Here is a 22331-nt window from a genome sequence, read left to right on the forward strand (position 1 = left end):
AGCATAAAGTGCACTAAAATGTCCTGGTAGACGGTTAAGTTGAATTACTGAAATAAATGCTTTTTAAACTTTTGCACGATATTCACATTTTTTGAGTTTCACCTGTATATAGTATATATAGAAATATTTTAATCAAGTTTCCATTAATGTACTATATCAATATACAGTAGTACATATATACATATATATAGTACATTTAATGGAAATTTGATTGAAATATTTTTCAGAGATGAAACAGTCAGCTGGGACCTAGTCACTTTAATACTTAAATCATCAATGTTCTTCAAGGTACTAAATGTGCCCTATTCAATTCAATATCACCTCATTGATCGCTCAAAATGTCCTAATAGAATGATTATACTGTCACGGCAGCAAACCAAAGCCAGTCCGTAGCTCTGGAATCCCATATTCACACATCTTTTATCATGTTACGTTGCAAAAACCCCATCACTGAGGCCTCTGCTTCCTTCAGCGTCCATGACACACAGGCAGGACGAACACTGCCTTACCACAGTCTTTGTAGTTCAATCCAAAAGCAAGAACAGAGATATAATAGGCCAGAGGGCACATTCAATCAGTCACGGAGCAGCTCAAACACTGCCAGTCCGTTAGAAACATTAAACTCAAGAGGGTATCGAAACTTCTTTCATGGGTTTAGCAGCTCCAAAGCCTTTGTATCGCGCATCATCTCTCGTACAACTCCATTCTGACTGATGTGAGTTTGTGTTGGACGGAGTGAACGGGGCCCCTGTAGCTGGGCAACAGGGGATAAAGTTGAAACGCTCTGAAAACGGAATTGAAAGCCATTACATCCAATTAAAGTACCTCGTCGCACCTTGTAGGCAAATATAACTCAATTAAATGGCCATTATTTGTATTGGGCCCGACATAATTGGCTTGTTTCTAAAACCTAACTGTTTTCTTTTCCCCTTTGAACTGACTTGCAATGCGTCCTTAAGGCCTCGTTGCATGCTCGGACTACAGTACCCATTAGTCATCATGACTTAGTGTACAAGTTGGAGCAACACGAAAACTCATGGCCCATTTTCACTGGGAAATAGAGTGAACACTTCTCCCGATCCGTGATTATTCCCCACTCTGTGCAAAATGTGTTTCGCCCAGACACTGACCTGAGCATCACAAGTAGGATTAACATTACCAGGCGCGCATCCATAACAAGGTGTCCCAACGCACCACATGATTTTTGATTCCTTCTCCCAGTTTTAAACGAGCAGCAGATCACAGACGTGTGCAGATGAAGCACTGTACCTGTCGCTTTCAGGTGCCTCCAAAGAGAGTTAATCAACCAAAAAGGAAGGCCATCATACATGAAAGCTGTGGTTGCTGACAGATGCTGGAAATAATCAGGCATTAATCTTTAGCGGGGCTTCCCTCTCATCACCCCCCATGATCTTTTTTTTTTCTTTTTAACTGTGCAATTAAATGTCTGCTGATTGAAGAATGTATTATGAAAGTGAAGCAGACATGAAAAGGGGTTGTAAAGATACACCTTCACCAGTGTGCCAGTGACTTGGTTCAATTATACAGGCTGTGAAAATGTAGGGAATCGTGTCACCAGAATTACAACATGCGCCTCAAAATGCCACAGGTGGGGAAGAAAACCCCCACTGAGTTTCAGGATGAACCCTCTGACGCCATGTGCTGTATGCCCACACAAAATTATTTAAGGAAAAAGATGAAGAAATATTCTAATGCATTAACATGCCTTTTGATGGTGGGAACAGTAATACAAGTAGTACAATAATCAATAAGAGAAACCGGTGAATGAAAAAAGCTTTAATCACAGTAAAGTGGAGCGAATCCCACTCCTGCCACATGGATGACAAAATGTGTGTCAATTACGCAACATTTCACACACCACTGTAGCAATACTACCGCACAACTGTCCAAGTCAGTTTAGGAACACACAGAATTAGAGATGGGTTTTTTTCACTTGTTTGCTTGAGTCATTGTAGAATATAAAGAAATGAGTTTTACATATAAATGCTGTGTCTCAATGACGTAAATCCTAAATGCAGGCCGTCACACTCGTAAAAAAGGATTCAACACAATCTGCATTTTGCTCTAAGAGTAGCTGTGTGCTGTCGACACTCTGCGTCCTCTACGCTTTGTGTGCCACGCGGCATCAGTTGATGGTACAGGACAGCCGACGAGACGTTTGTTTTTTCTGCCGGTGTTCATCTGCAAATAAGCTGCATTTTTTATAGATGCTGCCTGCAGCTGTAGTCCTTGAGCAAACAAATAATTTTTGTTGTCACATCTGCACATCTTCTTCACTCTCCTCGGCAACGTGGGTGTGTGGTTGCATTTAACAAGTTATTCATAGATTTGATGAACCAGTTATGTGTTTGAAGACAACTATATATATATATATATATATATATATATATATATATATATATATATATATATATATATATATATTTATAAATCGAGGGCTCGCCAGATGAAAGATGTCGCATCCTACTCAATTTTCTTTTATTTGACTTCAGGTGTCTCTCCGAATTATAATCTCTATTTAATTATTTTCCCCCTCAAATGAATGCATTTTCAAGCATACATGTTCATGTGGCACAGTGATAATGATTGATTCGGCCTCTCTCTCCTGCTAAAACCTATTAGGCTCGTAGTTTGCGGTGCATGATTGTGCACTACATTCCCTGCAGTAATGATAGCAGTTAGGCTGGGTGCGTACATCTTAAACAACCGTGCCGATGTCTCCCGCTGCCTCCACTCGTTAGTCAACACAGGAAGACGCTCGCAGACATGCATACGCAGATTGATTAACATAATGCAGTGTTTCCCGTGGGCGCTTGTGGGACTGTAGTGGGTGGACCTTAGACCCTCCTGCACCCAAAAACATCAATCTGCTGCACTTTGAGAGCAAAATTAAAAGGCTAGAATAAAATATTAATCAACTATATTAACTAGGATGTATTATTAAATAGCATATAGACTAATTATTCAGCATGAAAAGTTGTTAAAATTAGCACCACATTTACCAGCTGTAACGTTAATACAAATTTAAATAATAATGCATTTTAAGGTGATAAAGACATTTCAATTATTGAAATTCCAGTAATATATGCGTAGCATGAATATAATATTTTAAATAGCATAATGAGTATACTTTTACTTTTTAACCGAGGAATATGACTTTTGAAAACGTATTTTAACCCTATCCTCGAGTTAATAAATGAACTATTATCACATTGGTTGTATTGATGTCGAGGTCACATCATACTACAATCAAACAATCTGGCACCATTTCAGAAACACTTTGCGTGCGCGCCGGAACTCACGAGTCTTCTCAAAGTTTTTGTGGAGAACAAAGAACACCTACTTGCTTTTTCACTGGAGCTGGTAGGGTTTAAAAAAAAAGTATTGATGCATTGATGTCCGCCCACGTTCGCATGTTGCTGTTCAGCTTCTGTCTCTCAGATCAGCACCACATACTGTTATCGTTTTTCCCTAGAAAATAAAAGTCATTCTTTATAACAGGGCTTTGATGGCAGGTTCAACCACTTTTGTTATGTTTTATTTTTCAACCCTGTAGCTGTTACACATTAAAAGTGTTTTTATTTTATAAAGTGAAAAACATGTCAAATGTAATCTTTTAGAATAAGTGAATATTTTTTTTAGGGGAATATAAATACAATTACAGCCGGGTTAATTATTTCACCCCATTCGGATAAGAACATCAGTTATATTCCAAAAATCGATTAAAATATGAAAATATCTGCACCAAACAATTGGATACACCACAACAATCAGATTGTCACCTATTTTAATTAGGCTGCTAATGAGTTGATTAAGACCGTAAATGCAGCGGGTGTCTCTGTTTGCAGCCAGGTAGTGATGGGCACCTCCTCAAGATGTCACGGACAAAGTCAATATAGCGCATGGTCCAGGGCCTCCGAAGCAAAGCTCCCCGCTTGCTGCAGTAATAAAGTGAGTGAAGGCAAAGGCAATCAGCTCTGGCAGCCAGCGAAACTTCTCTGTCCGTCTCAAGCTGTGCCTTCTCGGTGCAAGTGGCACCGGCACCAACGGCTGGAGCCAGCCTCAATTAAACCCGCTGCGACAGTATGGCGGCTGAGCATGACTATTTTAACCTCATTTAGGTTACGACTTTGACCGTTTTCTTTTTTTTTTAGACAACTTTAATTTTTTCTTTTATCACTGATGAATTTCTCTTTCCGGTACTGCTTTAATATTCAGACTGGTACCCCGTTGAGCTAATTTCTGTCCTCTGTGCCGAGAACCCCGTTGCCCCGAGTGTGTCACAGCGGCAGGCACTGTCTCAGCGAGTGGTGCTCTGTTCACCAATGTTGTTGTTGTGTCACACACACAAATGTGGTGTCTTGGATGTAACTGAGGGATTCCGGCCATGACTGTAATGATGCTCTTTTCAGCGTCAGCGTCTCCCCCCCCACCACCCCCCCCCCCGGTGTGTCATTGCTATACTTTTAATACAACAGCGTCATGGTCATTATACCACAGCATGGCCGCTGTGCCTCTGCACTCATTACCTGCAACCGGGCATCAGAGGATGGAGGGAGAGATGAGGTGTGCTGTGGGAAGTGTACGTGAAGCACAAACTGTGACTCTCTGGGGCAGTGGCCATTGGCTGCCTGTGTAGGCTGATTTGTTAATATCACTAATTGTTTCCTAATTAGATGTGAGTCACTGAGTTGCATTTTAATACTCATCAGGGATCATTAGAGCGCAAGAGAGGAAACCTATCTCTCCTGATGGATGGCGGTACACTCAGCAGGAATTTTGACATCACAACCGGGCGGGGTGGTGGCAAGATGGGGGGGGGGGGGGGGGGGGGGGGTAAACGGATGGCTTTCTTCACTGCAGTCATGTTACTTAAGTACTCCATTTTCAGCGTGGCGCAGAGCTGCATCAAAAGTTAATCACACATTAATAGGAGCTCCGTGGAGATTTAACATGTCATGACAGCATGGGGAATGGAACCAATAAGCCCTGAGAGACGAAGAAGTGTGATGTTGTAGGAATAAGAGTCGCATATTGGAATATCTGTATATAGTTACCGGTGTAAATGGTTTATATTCTTCTATTTTAAGGTCACTGGCCACTCTGATCCATGTTGTATTACTGAGAAGTAGGAAAGCAAAGATGGACACAGAGTGCAGAAGGAATAGGAAGGATTGGTTCAGGTTGGATGCATATCTTGGCTGGGGTTCCACAGAAGGGGGCAATAACAACCCCGCCACGTGTCATTAATGTTTCCTATGAATATCAAATGCATTTCATTCTGCTACTGTCATTTTTGTAGTTTTGTTGATGTACATCGGTACTAAAATTTTATTTTTTATTTTAAATTGCCTCTGAAACTGACGTTACAGCCTCTTTACCTTCTGTTTTGTGTGTATTATAAAGCTCAAAAACTGCCGTATAACATGAGGGTTTTAAATGTTAATGCTTTGTTTCGCTCAGAATATTTTTGCACAAATTGTTAAATATGTACAAAACATAAGGTTTTTACCTCAACCTGCTCCCTTCCCTTGCATCTAAAATCCCAAAAGGATGTCTAGTTGTTTATTTCTCTCCAAACTAGTGTCAGGGATTTACCTTTTGTATTCTATCGCAAAGTCAATTTCACTGTTTGAATTGTTCTTTCAGGCTAGGCTGAGGCGGCAAAGACAAAGTCGGATGTGTCTGTTTGTTTTTGAAGTGAAAGACTTACGTCTTGATTGTGTGTGTGTGTGTGTGTGTGTGTGTGTGTTGTGTGATGCTGCCTGTGTTTGGGTGTGTTTCATACCCCCCCATGTGTCTCTGTTTGTGGTCCACAGGTCCTCCGCTGCATTGTTCATCCGCCTCCTCCTCCCCTGTTGAGCAGCTCCCATACCCTCCCCATTCCATTACAGCCAATGAGAGCCAGGGAGGGTTGCTAGGTAACTGTGCGGCTCAGCCAGCCCAGGACTCTGACTCTGAGGATGAGTTTGGCCCCAATTCATTCTTAGTTAAAACTGGCTCAGGGAACCTGTATGCTCCTGCAACTGCTGATGGTGAGTTGTGTTTTCAAACTACTGATGCTTTCTGGAGGTTAGCCTTCCCCTGCTCCTGGACATGTTGTGTTAAAGGTCATGCAGATAGCTGTGGGCAAGAGTATGTTCCGTTCCATTCTGTTATTTTTCTTTTTTCGAGCTCCATGAGAGATTTGAAACTTTGAGTCGATATGTAGCCTCGGGAAAAGTACAGAACTCTGTGAAGCAAGGTCTGCAAAGTTCAGAGGCTCCCTCAAAGAGATGGACAATTTTGGTTCAGTAGGAGATATTTGTCACAGATATTTCTTTTCGGTTTTACCGCGTGACCGTGGGAGAAACCATCTACAAGTATACCACCATATATAGAATATTCAGACACATCCTGCATGCACCCTCCTCGCCGTATAAAGAAAGTCAGAAAGCAATGAAGGTGCAGGACTCTGCTTAATCATCACATATCGCTGCAAAGACTCTTTTGAAGTCGTATTAGAATCAGTGATACCCCACAAAACGCATACTGTAGTTTTATATATTGATAGCATCTTAGACATTGCTCCTTGAGGGAGATTAGGATTGAAAACTCCCTACGTGGTTTGTCATTAATAAATGTCACCTACTCATTCCTCTTGAGACACTCACTGTGTTTCCCGCTGTTGACTTAACACTCATTCAGACTGACAGAGTGACATTTGGGCTCAAACTGCCAACATAGCGCTGACGGTAGAGGAAAGAATTCAGGGACTTGAAATCACGTACAGTCTATTTGTGAAGTAGCTGTGATGTGCGATGTTTCAGCCTTTCACCCACTCGTTCGTTTATTGGAAAGATTTTTCATTCTGGTTGGAACTACGGGCACTAATGAATTGTGTGTGGCAGGGAATATAGTTTGGCTTGTTGTGTTGCTATGATATTGTTTTTTTCCCCCCAGTATAATGGCCAGGAATGCCTTGATGTGCACTAATTCAATGTACTTTGTCGTTTATTACACTAAGTGCTCAATGCACGGCAAATGAAAAATGCATAGGACGAATTTCCTCAAGGTAACCTTCGGAAACCCGATTTATTATTATGGCGGCTGTGGCAGGTTATGTATTCCTGTTTGTGATCCGCCGATATGTAAATAGGAAATGTTGTCATTCAAACTCAGCAATTTATGGCTCAGGTCTCCCACGAGTCATCACTTTGCATGCTAAATAGGATATTTATCTAGATAAAAAAATCATATATATATATATATATATTTAAATTTTGATGTCTTTGAACCTCTACGACTTGCTACTTGCGTCTCCCACTGGCACAGGGAACACAAAAAACAAAATGAAGTTGTCTAAATAATTGATCTAGCTCCCAACTTAACTACCCAAAGGGCTGAATTACATCAAACTCCAAAATGGCCCAGCTGCCTGCTCAGAAAGCCCGGAGAATGAGTTATTAATCCCCACGCAAATGTCCTCCCCTCCTAATTCCACAGACCAACACGCCGGTCATCGGCGGTGACACGACTGTGCTTAAGGGGACAGGGGTGAGGGGAATGGCCTTTACCGTGGCAGATTTGTCTCATAACAATGATACTGATTTGCATAGGTGCAGCATTAAGGATGGCCCCGGGGTTGTCAGGAGGAGGAGAGCACGGAGGAGGAATATCCGCAGCTATAGTCGCTGCTTCAGTCGTCTACAGGATTTGTAAAAATCCTTTTAAGTTGCAAAGTACAGCATGTTTCCGCATGTCTCCAGGGTGCAAAGCCGTTCCTGCTGCTTGAATATCTCTCTAACATAAAACCGGTAGATTTGTCGCTCTTGTTCATTCCGGGTCGACCTTTCACCTCGTTGCAGTTGCGCGTGAATGACAAATCAAAAGTAAAATTTGCAACAAAAAAGTTACTTGTTAACTTGGAGATTATTCTGACACTTGTCATAATTATAGAAAATCTTTGACACTAAGGAGCCAATTACAATCAGAGAGAGAAGAGCCTCAGCACCTAATGAGCCATGTAAGCTGCTCCATGCCTTCTCGCACAATTTCCACATCACATCCTAATACTTTAAGAGCTTGCAGATTTTGTCTTTGAATCTGCTTATCCTGCACTTTTGGTCAAAATGTATCTGACTCTCTCAATCTGGAGAACAACACGGTGTACTCTCATTGGCGCTTCTATAAATGAAAGAGTGACTAATACTGTTGAATTGGGGGAAAATACAGAACTAAGTAGATATAGTTTTGTATTTGTTCTGGTGTATTGTGTATTTTCAGTGTTCTCAGGTGACTATGCAAAATATCCTTGGCCTTTTTTGTCAAACATTTTATGTTGATTCCTCAACCGAGGCTGTATGAAATGACTTCATTAGAAGCTGTTTGATGAATAGCAAGTCTTTTCCACTCAGCAGCTTGGTCTTCATTTTCTCAAGGTGACAGAACTGGAGTGAGCCAGCAATGTAGTGGTGTTGTTTTGTCTCATAGAACCGGGCTGCACACAACTGCACAGGCAATGTGATCAAAGATCACACCACCTTTCCCTGAATCATTTGATCGAATTTATGGAAATGTTAATTTCTTCTGTATTATGCATGATCTTCACTCAGACTCCAAGTTGTTAAATGCGGTGTAATCTGGATTTAAGTATGCACCTCAGGTTCTCAGTGAGAATTACATGAGTAAGAAAAAGGAAGCTAATTTTAAAGCCACCACGGAAACAAATAGCTGGAATATCAAATCACATCTTTTTGACATACAGGTCAGTTATTGAAGAGATATTCAAATTCAGAGTTGACACAGTGCAGGGAGAATTTGCTTTTTTTTGCTGTCAGTAAACAGCCACGGAAAACCATGTGTGCCTAAAATAATTGGCTCACAGTGTATCTATTGCACTGGAAAACAGGTGGCTTTTTATCACTTCAGATTGCATTTGCTCAAGGTCATCTTCCAGCCCGCACACAGGACTTAAAATGTTACGCTGGATTTTCAACAAGTAAATGCTCTCAGCAGCATATCGTTATTCGCATTAGCCGCCTCTGAGGCTGCAGAGGTTTTTTTGTTGTTGTTGTTCCTCGGGATCCTGTTTTCAGTCGGAAGAACACTGAGACAGGGTTTTTGTGAGGCTGACGAAGCTGCTCGCTGAGGCCTGCAGTCCTTTTGTGGAGCATGTGTTTCCCTGTGGCCCCTGGCTTTCTCTGGGGGGGGCTTCTTCCTGGGGAGGCTGCCAGTGGGGACCCGCTGCCACACCGAGATGCAAGATCTAAAAACACTGCGACCTCCCTCGTATTAGCATTTCTTAATGCAAAACAGCATGGGGTCGGCCAGTGTTGGCTTTCAGTGCAGCAGGACTCCCCCCGGTGAAAGGGCCAGTGCACCAACACCACCTCAACAGCTGACCAAGCAGGAAGGGCTGGGTGGAAGGCCTGGGGGACATGGCTGCGCGTGAATTCAAATAAGTCTTTATTCCAACTGCTTCATTATCCCCCTGTGTCCGCGAGGAGGGGGGGGGGGGGGGGGGGGGGGAATGTGGTTAAAAGAGGTCACTCCAGAGAGTAATTCTTCCAGCGGACACCTCGAGGAATGAACTATCCAAGGCCGAATGATAATTTAATGAGTAGCACATGGTAACCCGCCTGCCACGTCCCTGTTTTTTTTTCCAACAATTGCGCGGCTCCACTTTTGAGTTGACATATCAAAAAGAATCGTTTTTCTATTGATGTTGAATTATCAATGAACTGCAGCCTGCAGACAATTTGTCCGGTCCCCTTTGACTGGCTGTTCGTCAGCGCGTGGAGACCGGGGGGAATCCGCTTTGCATACCTACATATCTTCTTATCATTGACATATATCAAGATGCATCACTTTCATTCCACCATAATTACAGACCATCTGTGCCCTCTAACAAAATCTTCGACCTCTTGATGGATTCGCAGCAGAGTGACGCACAGAGTCAAGCAGACACCGCCACTTGTCTTGTTCTTGCTAAGGCAGCTCAAAAGAATGACAGAAAATCCATTTGATCTCAGGGAGGCAGAGAGAAGCATATGCCAGGACCAGTCCTAATGGCTTAGGTTTGCAAACAGCAACCTCCCTTCTTTCTTTTTTATTGTTTTAACAATACAACTTTTCACAGTAATTTGTTAGTTCCCCATGTTAATTTCTCCACATTTTCATACAATACATCTGATGAAACTAGTCTAGGTGGCAGTCCGCAGTGGAAGCCGTTGGAAAGGTGTTAAGAACAATAGCATGTGTTTTCTCCTCCAGTTAGTAATGAAGCCGAGCTTACATTCGGATCCCAGAAGGTCCTCCCCCAGTCGAGAGCTGAGCTTTACCCCCACCATGTGTTGTTTGTGGTACCTGTTACCTCTGAAATGAGTCCTGGAAAGACAGCTAGTATTCCCGCATGGCTCTCCCCTGCAGACTTCTCTAATGGTGGAGGAAACAGCAGGGCCAGCAGGGAGACCCAGCTACAGGGAGCCACGAGAGATGGCAGCTTCACTGCCTTCATGACAAATTCTATTTGTAATTTTATAGACAAGTGCTGCTCAACTGGAAACCTTGCTCTTATGATTGGCCATAGGGGCTGCAGCAGTAAGTAAGATGCAATGATTTATCTGGACGCTGAGGAGCTTTTGATGCATTCTGCATTGAATGGCTCACACCCCGTTGCACAGGGCCGCGTGTCGCGGCATGTCCCTTCCTTTCATGCCGTCAGGTGTGATCACCGGTGCTGCAGGTTCGATCCGCTGTTCTCGTTCAGAAGTAGAACTTTTCCTAAACCAATCTGGCAAGTACCATGTACAATGCCAGTGAAGTGTTTTGCTATGAAGGTGGTGAGTAAGTATTTGGAAGGTGTAGGAAACTGCGCCGCTTCAAGCTACTCATCTTTTCAAGTTGTTTTAACGTGACATAATAATAATGTGTGTGCCAAACAACCTGATGACAGAAAGACTAGTATCTCCCTTTTAAAATAATGTATAGATTTTGAGCTACTACAGCTATCACATGGCAACTATTGTGGCGTATCCAATGAAATATGGACTCCACAAGGCTGGTCTCTTAAATATTGATTTTCTGCTGCTGTGGAGGTCACTGAAATGTTTCCATGACTACTGTTGCTAATATGGATGGTGACATTTGTACTTCTCATTTGTCGAGTGGCATCATTACTGATGAGTTCGATGGGATATTTTCCAGAAGCTCTGTTCACTGTACAATTTAATTAACATGACTGCATTTCAAATTCAACTATGATTATAGACCATGTTTTAAAATGTGTGTTCCACACCTGCTCTGGGATCGAAATGAACAATTATTGAACATATGTTTGAGTAAATAGTTCTCAGAGATACCACCGACATCCATTACCTAGTTTTGCTTGAGTTCAAACATTTTAAGTGTATTGTTTAATCGCATAGTCTGGCTATCTGGTACCTCACCAGTTGGATAGTTGTCTCCCTGCAATTACAACATCTAACCATTAGTCACACGTCGCTGTTATCTCTCACGGTGGGGGTTGAGGTCCTCGCTAATGAAGTGGATTTGCCTTAATTACTCATCTAGAATAGCATTGGGAGGGCTTTACCAGTCCATACATTTGTTAGGAAGAAAAATGGGAAACCCACATTCCCAGACTGAATGGATATCTTTTGTTTTATTTTGAAAGTCGTGTGAAGGTTTAACTATTGTAGCCATGTCCCCCTTCTGTGTCTCTCTGATAACAAATGAACCTTCTTTTCATGACAATTTTGTTGTGCAAAGAAAGAACATCATTTATTTTTTCTCTGTCCTTTGGATAGTGGTGAATAATTGTTGCTGAACCACCACATCTGTCGGGCTTGTGTTGCTTTGTCTCATACAACTAAACCAGCTTCTCGTCTTTTTGTTTAGAGCATAGCGGAAACTTTCTAGCTGTTGAAGGGGGAATGGAAGGACAAAACACATGCAAACAGTCAAGTAATACATGTAAGTCATGCTGCAGGTTTACAATACAATACATATGAGAGTAAGGGAGTTCTTCCATGTAAAAGCATTTGGAAGCTAGTACATATAGAAGATTCTTTTGAATACTTAATGATAACTTGTTCCTATCACTAACATCATCATCGTTAATATGATATAGATATTATTATTAACACTTAATCCTGTCACTGATTGGTGTGTGATCAAATATTTTGGATTACCATGTCACTAACCTGAATACTGCATTATTAAGTTAGTGACACTTGGAATATACAAACTATTTCATAAAGGACCACTAAAGTGCATTTGGGTTCTAAATATTTTGGTAACTGCTTTTCTTTGGACTTTGGTGGTTGGATCCAAAAGGTTTAAACTGTGATTAGTCACTCCGTGGTTTCAGCTGATTTACTTCGATCCAATTCCTTAAGTGCTTGACCCTCAACTACCCTTCTCTAATTATTGGGAGGTTTTGTAAACAGTTCACCTCAACAACACACGTTAATATTCCAGCTTGTTTTTTTGCTGTTGTGAAGCACCCGACACTGACAGACCTGTTTCCCGGAAATTGTGACCCGTAGCGTGACGTCAATTTACAGCGAGTGTGGTCCTTTGATGACATTTTTTAAAAAGAAGTGTTAGAAAAATGAACCACTTGTTGCCATGTATTTGCTTAATACTCGCAGGAAGTAACGTTTTTGTGTAGTAAATTCATTCCAGCGCAGTGACGCATTTGTCCTTTTAATATATTTTTCTCTGCGTATGTCTGTTCCGCTCAAATTAGCATATGGGTGTTAATGGCTTTCGGGATGGAGGTACATAAGTGAGCAGGAGGGAAGAAATCAACAACTGTGCGGTTTTACCTCAGACCAGTCTACTGTTCACCAGGACTGTGGTATGCATCTCTCTCTCTCTCTCTCTCTCTCTCTCTCGCTCTGCCTCTCTCACTCTCTTTCACTGATTCTGCTAATTAGGAGGACAGCATTGTACAAAAGTGTACACAGTGTGTCACCATCCATCAGTGTGAGGAATGCATAATGTGGAACTTGATCCCATGGAACACGTGCACGATAAGGCAGAGAGTCAACAGTGAAGGCTCTTCACATGAAACATACGGAGTGTAATTAAAACGCTTGCAGGAAGAGACTTTAACAAGGGCTTGAGGACTAAACTACATTTTCTGTTTCATTTTTCCTTGCCAAGCTGGTTATTTGCAAATTACCTGAAAGCACAAAGGGCTCTTTCTCCGCTTTCCTAAAATGCTTCAAGCCCCAAAGCGTAATGCTACTTTGTTCTCAGCAGCTTGTGCATCAGTCTGCCTTAACTGAGGCGTGTTGATACAGCATCTTCATGTCCCTGACCCCTGCAGAACCTGAAATGACACTGAGCTTCCTGACTGGCACGAGTAAAAATCTCTTTAATAAAGGATCTGATAATAAGCCCTCTGTGCATCTATATTTGGCTCCCTCCGCTGTAAATTGGCAATTTAGTGTTTGGGATGTCTGTGAAATCAAGGAGGCTTGCTGCTTTAAAGAAAAGCTATTTCATTCTCAGTCAAGCCAGCAGTTCATTGATTGATGAATGGCTTAACAGATGTGGAAATAAATGGACAGAGATTGCAAAAGGACATTGGTTTTCAGTGTTGTGAATATCAAAGAGCATCAAATAGTGGGGATAAGACCACTGGGTCCAATCTGTTCCTAAAGACTTCATATCTAATAGTCTTAATACATCTGATGGGAAGTGACAACAGAGAAGGTTAAAGACGAAGCAAATAGCCTGTTAGGACAGTGTGTGAATACGGGAATCCCTTCTAATGAGCTCGACCAAAAGCAAGTAGTGACATCTAACGTTTCTGTGTCAGAAATCAAACCAGGTTCAGACGAGCTGGGCTGGTCGTAAAAAAAACATTTTGCACCATGGTTTCAATCAAAGAAAAAGTTTAATCTCAAACCAAGTCGAACATTTCGATCCAGCATTCATTGTCCAAGAAACACTAACATATATATCTCCTAGACATCTGGAAACGGTCATACTGTAACTAGATTAAACTGCAGTAACTCCTTGTTCTCTGGCGTCAGCCTCCATCTCATTTAATACTCTGCTGCTTGGATTTGAGACCATAACGGATCCTGGCTTCCTTACACTGCCTACCTGTTGCCTTTCAAATGGATTTTAAATTATTAGTCATTATTGAGTTAAGTTAATTATCCTTGTTTCCACATCTTCCTGCTTGCACCCCAAGATCTCCAACCCATCGTTCCTTGCTGTTTCCGAGATCCAGATTTGTACACAGAGGAGATACAACTGTTTACAAACCCTCAAAAAAGGGCTAATAGACTCTGGAATTACCTGCCTGAAGTGATCTAAATCACTTTAAAAACCTACTTTTTTCATGTATTTAGTTGTTGGCCTTAAGTTCAATTCAATCATGTTCTGCTTTAAAGCTGTTCTGTTTTAATTGTAGAGCCCATTGCTACAGCGTTTTACAAGGTGCTTTATAAAAAAGGTGTATAATTATTATTATTATGAAGTATGCTCACACATCATTCCCCGGCTAAATACATTTTAAAAAGGAGAAACGAAGAAGCCGGGTCCTCCGTTAGCACGGTCTGGGGAAACACGGGTCTTTGTGGGAGGCAGAAAGCACTCTGATAGAGACCACTACGGAGAACTAATGAGCAGAAGAGGGACTTCCGTGAGAGTGGGCATTGCAGCTCTTCACTGAAATGAGTGTAGGTGTTAATTTGTGTTACTGTTGGTAAAACCGTGGCTAATCATGTTGCAACCATAACACCATCCCGCTCTTCTTACCCTGCTAAGCCACCAGCCTTTTGTATAACATGCAGTCGTTGTGAAGCTGACTACATGTTCCTTCCTCTGTCGTTTTTTTCCAGACGGAGCCTTTCAGAACCACTCTCGGCTGCGGACGCCTCCACTACCGCTCTCCCACTCCCACTCGCCCAATCATCAGCACCACGCGGCCTCCATTAACTCCTTGAACAGGGGCAACTACACTCCGCGCAGTAACCCGAGCCCCGCACCCACAGACAGCTCCGTGCCTCCCGAGGGTCCGCCCGGCGGTCAAGACCCCGGCAGCACGCAGGACAACTGGCTGCTCAACAGCAACATCCCCCTGGAAACCAGGTAACCTGGGACTTTTCTCCCCGGCGATGTATAGCGATGTCGGCAAGTCCGAGCTTAAGTTTTTCATGCCGTCCATATTAAATGTATCGCAGTGCTTACAAGGGGCAAAGTGATGACAAGGAGAATACCTTAGGGGCTTAGGGGCAAAGGCTTACGTTCGAGACAAAGGGGATTCGGTGGCAAGCAAGACAAACTGCTGCTGCTTTTGGGTTAGCAATGCCAACATCGAGTAATTACAATCATGCTGGATCTGAAACGGTTCTTGCAAAATTACAATTGGGCTCCTGGCAGCAGGCTTCTTAGCTCCTCCACTTCAGCCTTGAGTTTTGTTTATTATTTCATATTAATCAGGGCCTGGTTCTCTAGCACATTTCTCAACAGGGGGCCCTTGTGTGAAGTGGATCTGTCAAGTGTTATTGTAATAAAGGGAATATCTGTTGGTATTTCTTCCGCTTGTCTTATTGCAAAAGGGGGGGTTGAAATCAAGAATAGCATGTTATTTCATCCCTCACAAAAATCTCTCTATTAGCTTATCCGTTGATTCTTTTTTTTAATTTATATGATTTGTTTATGTGGATGATCCATTTAAAGCAATCAAATAAAATAACTTAGACCTCACTGTTGCCTGTACTGCATACAGTAAAAACATGCTGCCAATAATAAAACTGTTGTCGACGGAAGAGTAGCAAAAAGCTAAGCGGGCCCAGCCATGAATAGAATGACTGTCTCTCCCCTCAGATTTTGTGAGACGGTTCAGTCAACAGGAAAATGAGCATCAATTTTAACTGGTGGAAGGACAGTTAGTGGGATAATGAATGATTACATGTCATCCAGCTCCAAAGTTAATCCTGCACAGGTATTCCCTGTGGAGCACAAACCAGATGGCGAGGAGAGGGAATCTGCAACAGGCAGCAGAGCCCGTTAACTTTCAACAATGAAAATCCGTTAGTATTATCTACACAGACACAGACACAGATATTTCAATGCCCCTGTTACTTAGTTAATAGTATTGGAATTGCCCCCCGTCTTGTCACTTCAGTGAAACGTAATGGCCTGATCAATTCTGTAGTGGTAGGTCTTATTCTGCTATGCCAATAGAGAGATGCCAGTAGTTGGAAGGGCCTCTCCACCATTTTCTTTAGAATTTCTGCCAAGCATTGCTCCCTCTCTTCATTAAAAGTTGCATTCTTTCCCAGAACAAAAGCTTGAGAGCCCCCGAACAGACTTCACACCGACCTCGAGGGGCAGGGATCAAAAACAAGGCTTTTCTCTTGTACAACTCAACGTGTTCAGGCTGCCCAACAACACATCCGACATGGCGACAGTTTATTCCTGCATTGCTGCAGGGGTGTATCACGTGGAGAAATGAGACACGATGCCAAACTGTGTTTTTTGTGGAGTGTTGCAACCATTAAATTAAGCTTCACTTGAGGGTACTATCCAGTGCATTTGTATTTCAAAACCAAGACATTGCAGAGTGTGTTGTCTGAAATAAGTGTTAGAAACCTTAAGGTTCTCATTTGTGAGTGATGCATTGTTTTCTTCCAATCACAACCTTAAAGGAGCCAGAATACTCTAATGTTTATCAGAGAAGAGCAAGACGCTTGCAGAGAAGGGCAGGGCTCGTACAAAACAAGGTATGGCAGAGCCCAAACGAGGGGGATCAAGAGACCTAGATGTTTATCTGTCTCACACCTTTGTAGAAGTAGTTCCATAAGGGCCTTGGTTTCCTATACTCACGCTGTCCGTCTTGACCCCCATTTGTCAGTTGTTGTTGTTGTTGTTGTTGTTGTTGATGATGTTCCTCGGTGATCACATACTGTATTGGCATTTCTGTGTCTTTTGCACGCACATCTCACACTAGCTTCATATCCATCTTTCCATCTATGTGTAGAAGCATAGCAAAGCAGGCATTCCTAGAGACTTTACAGGACAACCTCATTGAGATGGACATTCTGGCATCAGCACGCCCAGATGCCTCGTACAACGACGGGTATGTTGCATGTTTGCTATCTGGCTTCACGCCGCTGTCACAATCTGCTTTGCCACGAAAAAACAACAGTGATGCTTGTGCCATATTTTCCATTTACATCCTCCTTTAAATGCTATCCATCAGTAGCCGTGCGTCTCCCTACAGTGCCGCAGTCCTTGCTTGGTGTTTGTCCCTTCCCTGTTTGATACACCGAACAATTTGCATCGAGTCACATTGTTGGGTTGTGTTGCTTCTGATGAATGTCAAGCATGACCGCTTTATGAAACACAGTCGCCCCTGTTTTATCTCCTATTGCTGGAAAATGCCCGAGATTTGTCCTGATGTTTGATACGTAAAATATGGTATCAGTGACTTTCCACATCATACATTGTAATGTGACACTCAATCACGTCCATGTCACTGTCGCTTAGGAGCTCCGTGTAAACTTGTCAGCAAGACGGCCATGACAACACCGCGGCCGCCACCGGCTCTGTGATGGGCCGATCACATGGCTCTTGGACACGCAGCTCTACACGTTTTCCCCAAATAGCCGTCCATGTTCTTCAAGGGCGAATAAATCTGCTAAACTCCTCGCTGCAACCGCGTATGCTGTGTCTGTCCCGCGGACGGCCTTGACACGTAGTTACCGGGAATTACTCAGCAGCGCGCGGAGATGAATACGTAAACAAGCGCCAGCTGCGGTCGCTCGTCCTGTAAATTAGATTTGATATTGATTCGCAGTTTTGACGGAGCAAAAGGCGCTATGCTTTACTATTCTCGCTAATCTAGCAGAGGCGTGACCATGGTAACAGTAGTGTTGCTCGGAAGCAGAATCACCCACCAGTGGAAGGGACTGCACCCGGATACGCGGTAGCATACGGTGTTATGGTAAAAGACGCTTCCCTGTTTAAGCCTAACAACACATTTTGTTTTCCTCCCAGGCATTTCCTATTCAAACCAGGTGGAACCTCCCCGATGTACTGCACAACATCACCAGGATACCCTTTGACCTCCAGCACGGTGTACTCGCCCCCCCCTCGCCCTCTGCCCCGCAACACCTTCTCTCGACCCGCCTTCAGCCTGAAAAAACCCTACAAACACTGCAACTGGAAGTGCGCCGCCCTCAGCGCCATCCTCCTCTCGGTAACGCTGCTGGTCCTGCTGGCCTACTTCATCGGTGAGTCACCTCCGAGTGCCTCCAGGCGCGCACCGGGTCGAGCGGCCGCCACCGGCGCGCGCCTGGCCCCGCTTCTCACTTAACCCGCAGACACAGGATGAGTCCACAGGACGGGTCTATTATGTTCTCCCTCTCATCCGTTTTAATAGTGTGGCGTCTGCACTCAGCGGCCTCATGTGAGCGTAGTTATATAGCGACTCGCAGATTGACTCCTCGCCCACACGCCTCGTCTGAAATAACATTATCATTCATAGATTGGGTTGACTGGATTCAAAGAGATGGGCTTCTCGGTTTCTTGCTCTTGTGAATAGGTCAGATGGGGAAGGACTTGAAAGGACATCGGCCATCACACAGGAGATGACTTGCACGTTTAGAATATTCATCTATTTGATGAAGATTCCCCCGACCAGCTTAGCCGGGTCCCAGTCGGGTTTAGGACTATGCACTGTGAAAGCTGAGCTCTGCTATCAAACCAGTTCTTCTTTTTTTGACTGCTATCATTCCCTTAGGAAATGATATCAATATCTGAGAAAAGAGATCCACATACAAAACTCATTGCACAACATTTCTCCAAACAGAGTGAAACGAGGAAGCAGGCGATGATGACACAAAAAGAAAAACTAGAAAGAGGTTTTTTCTCTGGTCCGTGCCAACTTTCACCCATTCGATCCTCTTTTTATTACAGTTATACTAACAGCAGAGATGGTTTACTGTGCTTCAGAGAGGTTGAATCAATATTGTTGAATCAATCAGAAAAATCATAGGAGAACATGTGTTCTTTCTGGAAAACAGGACTAAACACAAGCAAGTTCACCAGTGGACAGCAACAAACAAGAACAGCGGCATCTGCAGAAACAGTGTGATCCTGTAGAACACGTGGGTAGCTTAGAGAGGTTAGAGGATTGGGGCATTCAAGGGGTTTGGGTCATGGGTGAGGTAAGGAAACCGCACATCCTCTGAATTAGTTATGAGCTTGGCTAAGGTTGGAAATATGACCGTTGAGAGGACAAATGGGTTCGGGGCAAATGGAGCCAGGTAAAGCTTCTTGAGATTAAATGTCAAACAGGTATGTTTGAGGTCTGGATTTAGGGTTTCGTTTGATATCGTGGTTGCTTGATTCGGCAGAAGGTTCGAAGGATTTGATGATGTACATGAAAAAACTCGGAGTAATGAAATGATAACCATACTGTTATTACAGATTGAAATAAAGAGTTCATTCAGACTTCTTTTTAATATATTTTTCGCATATATGCATCTGATTGGTCTTTGAATACCTGTTTAACATATAAATGGTCACACGGTTTAATTCCTTCTCGCACAGAAAAGGGAACCGTTTTTTTCAAACGGATGTCGAATGAAAAGCCTAATCTCTGTGCATTGGCCTTCATCAGTGAGATAAATGAAATCTTCATTGAGGACATTTGTTATAGATATGTATTATACTGTAACAATCACGGAGGCAATCGCTTCTGCTTTTCCTTCAGGCCAAACGAGCTAAAATCGGAGTATTCCTTTTTTCAAGGTTTCCAGCGCCATTTAATGAATTGTTTAATTTTAAATTCAGAACAGTGCTGGATTAAACAATATCCTGGTCATTATCCATGTATCCAGTCATTTCCAATCAGGGACGACTGCCGTGAGAAAGTACTGGTTCGGCTTGTGTTGGCTCTAGAAGTAGAGATACAGTACGCGTCTACAGTTTGCTGCCTTCACCTGGCCAAAAGCCAGGGAGCCCCATCAGCTTGATAGTGCTTAATCAGACTGTGTGATTATACCCTGCAAAAACTCAGACCATCTCCCATGCGCCACAAGTAAACATGTTGGAGACCAAACCTCACCCTATGATCGGGATTTCCAATCAAGAACCAAGGCCATATTTAATTAAGGGCTGATGAGAAAATACATTTAATTTCAAGTGCAATTAATTATTGAGGCCTCTAATTGGGAACTCCGGGTGAGATGTCTAATGAACCCAATTATGCCTCTTGACAGATGTTTTGAGTTACAGCATGGTTCTATTTTGTCACAGCTTTGTAAATCGGCACATTTTGAAGTGTCAAAAAGGTTGGGGGTTAAAGATGGCACTATTTTCTCTGTGGTCGTTCGCTCATTAGCACATTTATTATATGTCCCTCATTCTGAGGTCATCAGTATCCTCCTGTGTTCATGTCTATTCACCTTGGGTATCTAGCCAAGGATGGAACATTTGGGACCCAGAAATGTTTTTTCACATCGTGATCATCCAACTCAAAAAGGGCTCCTCTGCAACACAGATTTGACCTGTTTGTCTTTCAGCAATTCTAGATAGTACTGCTTTGTTTTATTTGACTTTTCATTATTCAATTGTGCCAGGTTGTTGTAATGTTTAAACAAATTGATGGTCATGTCTAAGCAGGGTTTTGTCCTTCTTATGTGACACGTAGTTTTAACTAATTATTTATTTGTTACTGGCAAACATCAGTTGAAAGGATGTGTCATTCACACATCATTGCTACTAGCCACATATAGCTCACAAGCATGTAGCGGCACACTTCGGGTTGTGTATTGCATTATAGGCTATATCTAAGGTCAGTTCATGTTGGGTGTTTACTTTGCTTCTATTTTGCTTTCTTTTTGGTTTCATTATTAAGATCTTTTTATTTGTGTGTAGTGTAAAAATAGGTAAGAAAAAAAGACAAGCATGACATGCAATAGATGTCCAAAGAATTCAACTGGGGGTGTTGTGGTTACATGGTATGCACTGTTAATACTCGACTGCCAGGGCAGCCACGGTTCTTTGTGTGAAGAAATAAAGCATAGCCATATTAGAATTGAGTGATGCTAGAAAAACGTATGGCTGTAAAAGTTATCTCCCTCAAACTGTTTTTGTGGAAATGCACAATTGTGTATTATTCAGTTATTCACAACTCTATGACTGGTCCTTTATATCTGCCAACGAAAGGTGTTAATTCAATCTGGTGACAAATGAGCAACTGATGGCAGCTGTTTCTAGCACCTATTTATAAGAGATGAATTAACCATATGGTTTAAGTATTTTTCGAACATACTCATATTGAAGACTATTTTCTACTGGACATTTTTTCCTTTTTTTCTTTTTGTATACCTATAAGCTAGTTAGCCTCTTTTAGACGTTTGAAATATTCAGCTTCAGTTGAAGTTTGCACCAGTTGCATCACAGGGTATTCACAGGAACATCACTGTCACATGACCCGGAGCAAAAAACGGGACTTCCTTGGATTGGCTGGGAAGTCTTCTACAACAGTCCCTCCGTCACCTATTTGGCACATGGCGTGGCCTGACTTACTGCACCTACTGCCAAGAGATGAGATAAAGATGCTACGCACGACCTGCAGTACCCCTGACAGGTCAGTGGCATCATTGGAAGACGGACACAACTCCCACAACCTGTCTGGCAGCATTTCTGCAGCCAATTGCAGCAACGTTCTGAGCTTCGCTGCACAATGTTTGCAAAGTTCGGAAAGCAAGCAAAACAAGATCATCGGTCTTCATTGGCCCGGGTCCGATGCTCTGCATATCTGAGATACCAAGACGGCGGGGAAGAAAATCTTTGGATTTAGGATGAGTCTTCTATTAGAGGCCTCGGGGACAGCCGGGATGAAGAATGGAAGACACAAAGTGATTACGAGGACACTTGGAATGGCACCGGGCTCTGTGATTTTGCCGGAATCGTATACTGACCTCCAGCATTTTGATGTAGAGCTAAGAATCAAAAGAAGTGTCTTTCTGGAGCTTGACAAACTAAGCCATCTGTCTCCTTATTGGTTTCCTCACTACTCCAGAACAGATGCCGACTTGATTTTAGGGATTGTTGCTGTTATGTTTGGTCCAGTAACCACGCTGTTGTTGCCCACCTTTCTTTCACAAATCCTTACAAATATTTCAGTTAACATATTGTACTGTTTATCTAGTGTATGCATCATTACAATATGTGTTTTAAAAAAAACACTTCCATACGTCCACTCAATGGGGGAACCAACCGCACAGGGTGATGTTCTCTGATCATCCGTGTTTCTTCTGGAAATGGCCTGATGTATTTGTTCACTC

At 42.7% G+C, this 22331-nt stretch overlaps 1 protein-coding gene across 7 annotated transcripts in view; it reads left to right on the forward strand.

Annotated features, from left to right (window-relative positions):
* tenm4 (teneurin transmembrane protein 4) overlaps nt 1-22331 on the forward strand; it is a 130259-nt gene that overhangs the window by 44781 nt on the left and 63147 nt on the right. For 4 of the 7 annotated variants that reach the window (XM_037454979.2, XM_037455295.2, XM_037455062.2 and 1 more), the window contains exons 4-6: nt 5841-6056; nt 14868-15117; nt 18031-18266. In XM_037454979.2, the coding sequence (XP_037310876.2) occupies nt 5841-6056; nt 14868-15117; nt 18031-18266 (702 nt within the window). Of the gene's footprint in view, nt 1-5840; nt 6057-14867; nt 15118-16679; nt 16755-17011; nt 17111-18030; nt 18267-22331 lie in introns of all 7 variants that reach the window. The other 3 variants (XM_037454900.2, XM_062561250.1, XM_037455220.2) reach the window with 3 other exon arrangements.

This window comes from Pungitius pungitius, chromosome 3 (genome assembly GCF_949316345.1).
Source record: "Pungitius pungitius chromosome 3, fPunPun2.1, whole genome shotgun sequence".
NCBI classification, from domain to species: domain Eukaryota; kingdom Metazoa; phylum Chordata; class Actinopteri; order Perciformes; family Gasterosteidae; genus Pungitius; species Pungitius pungitius.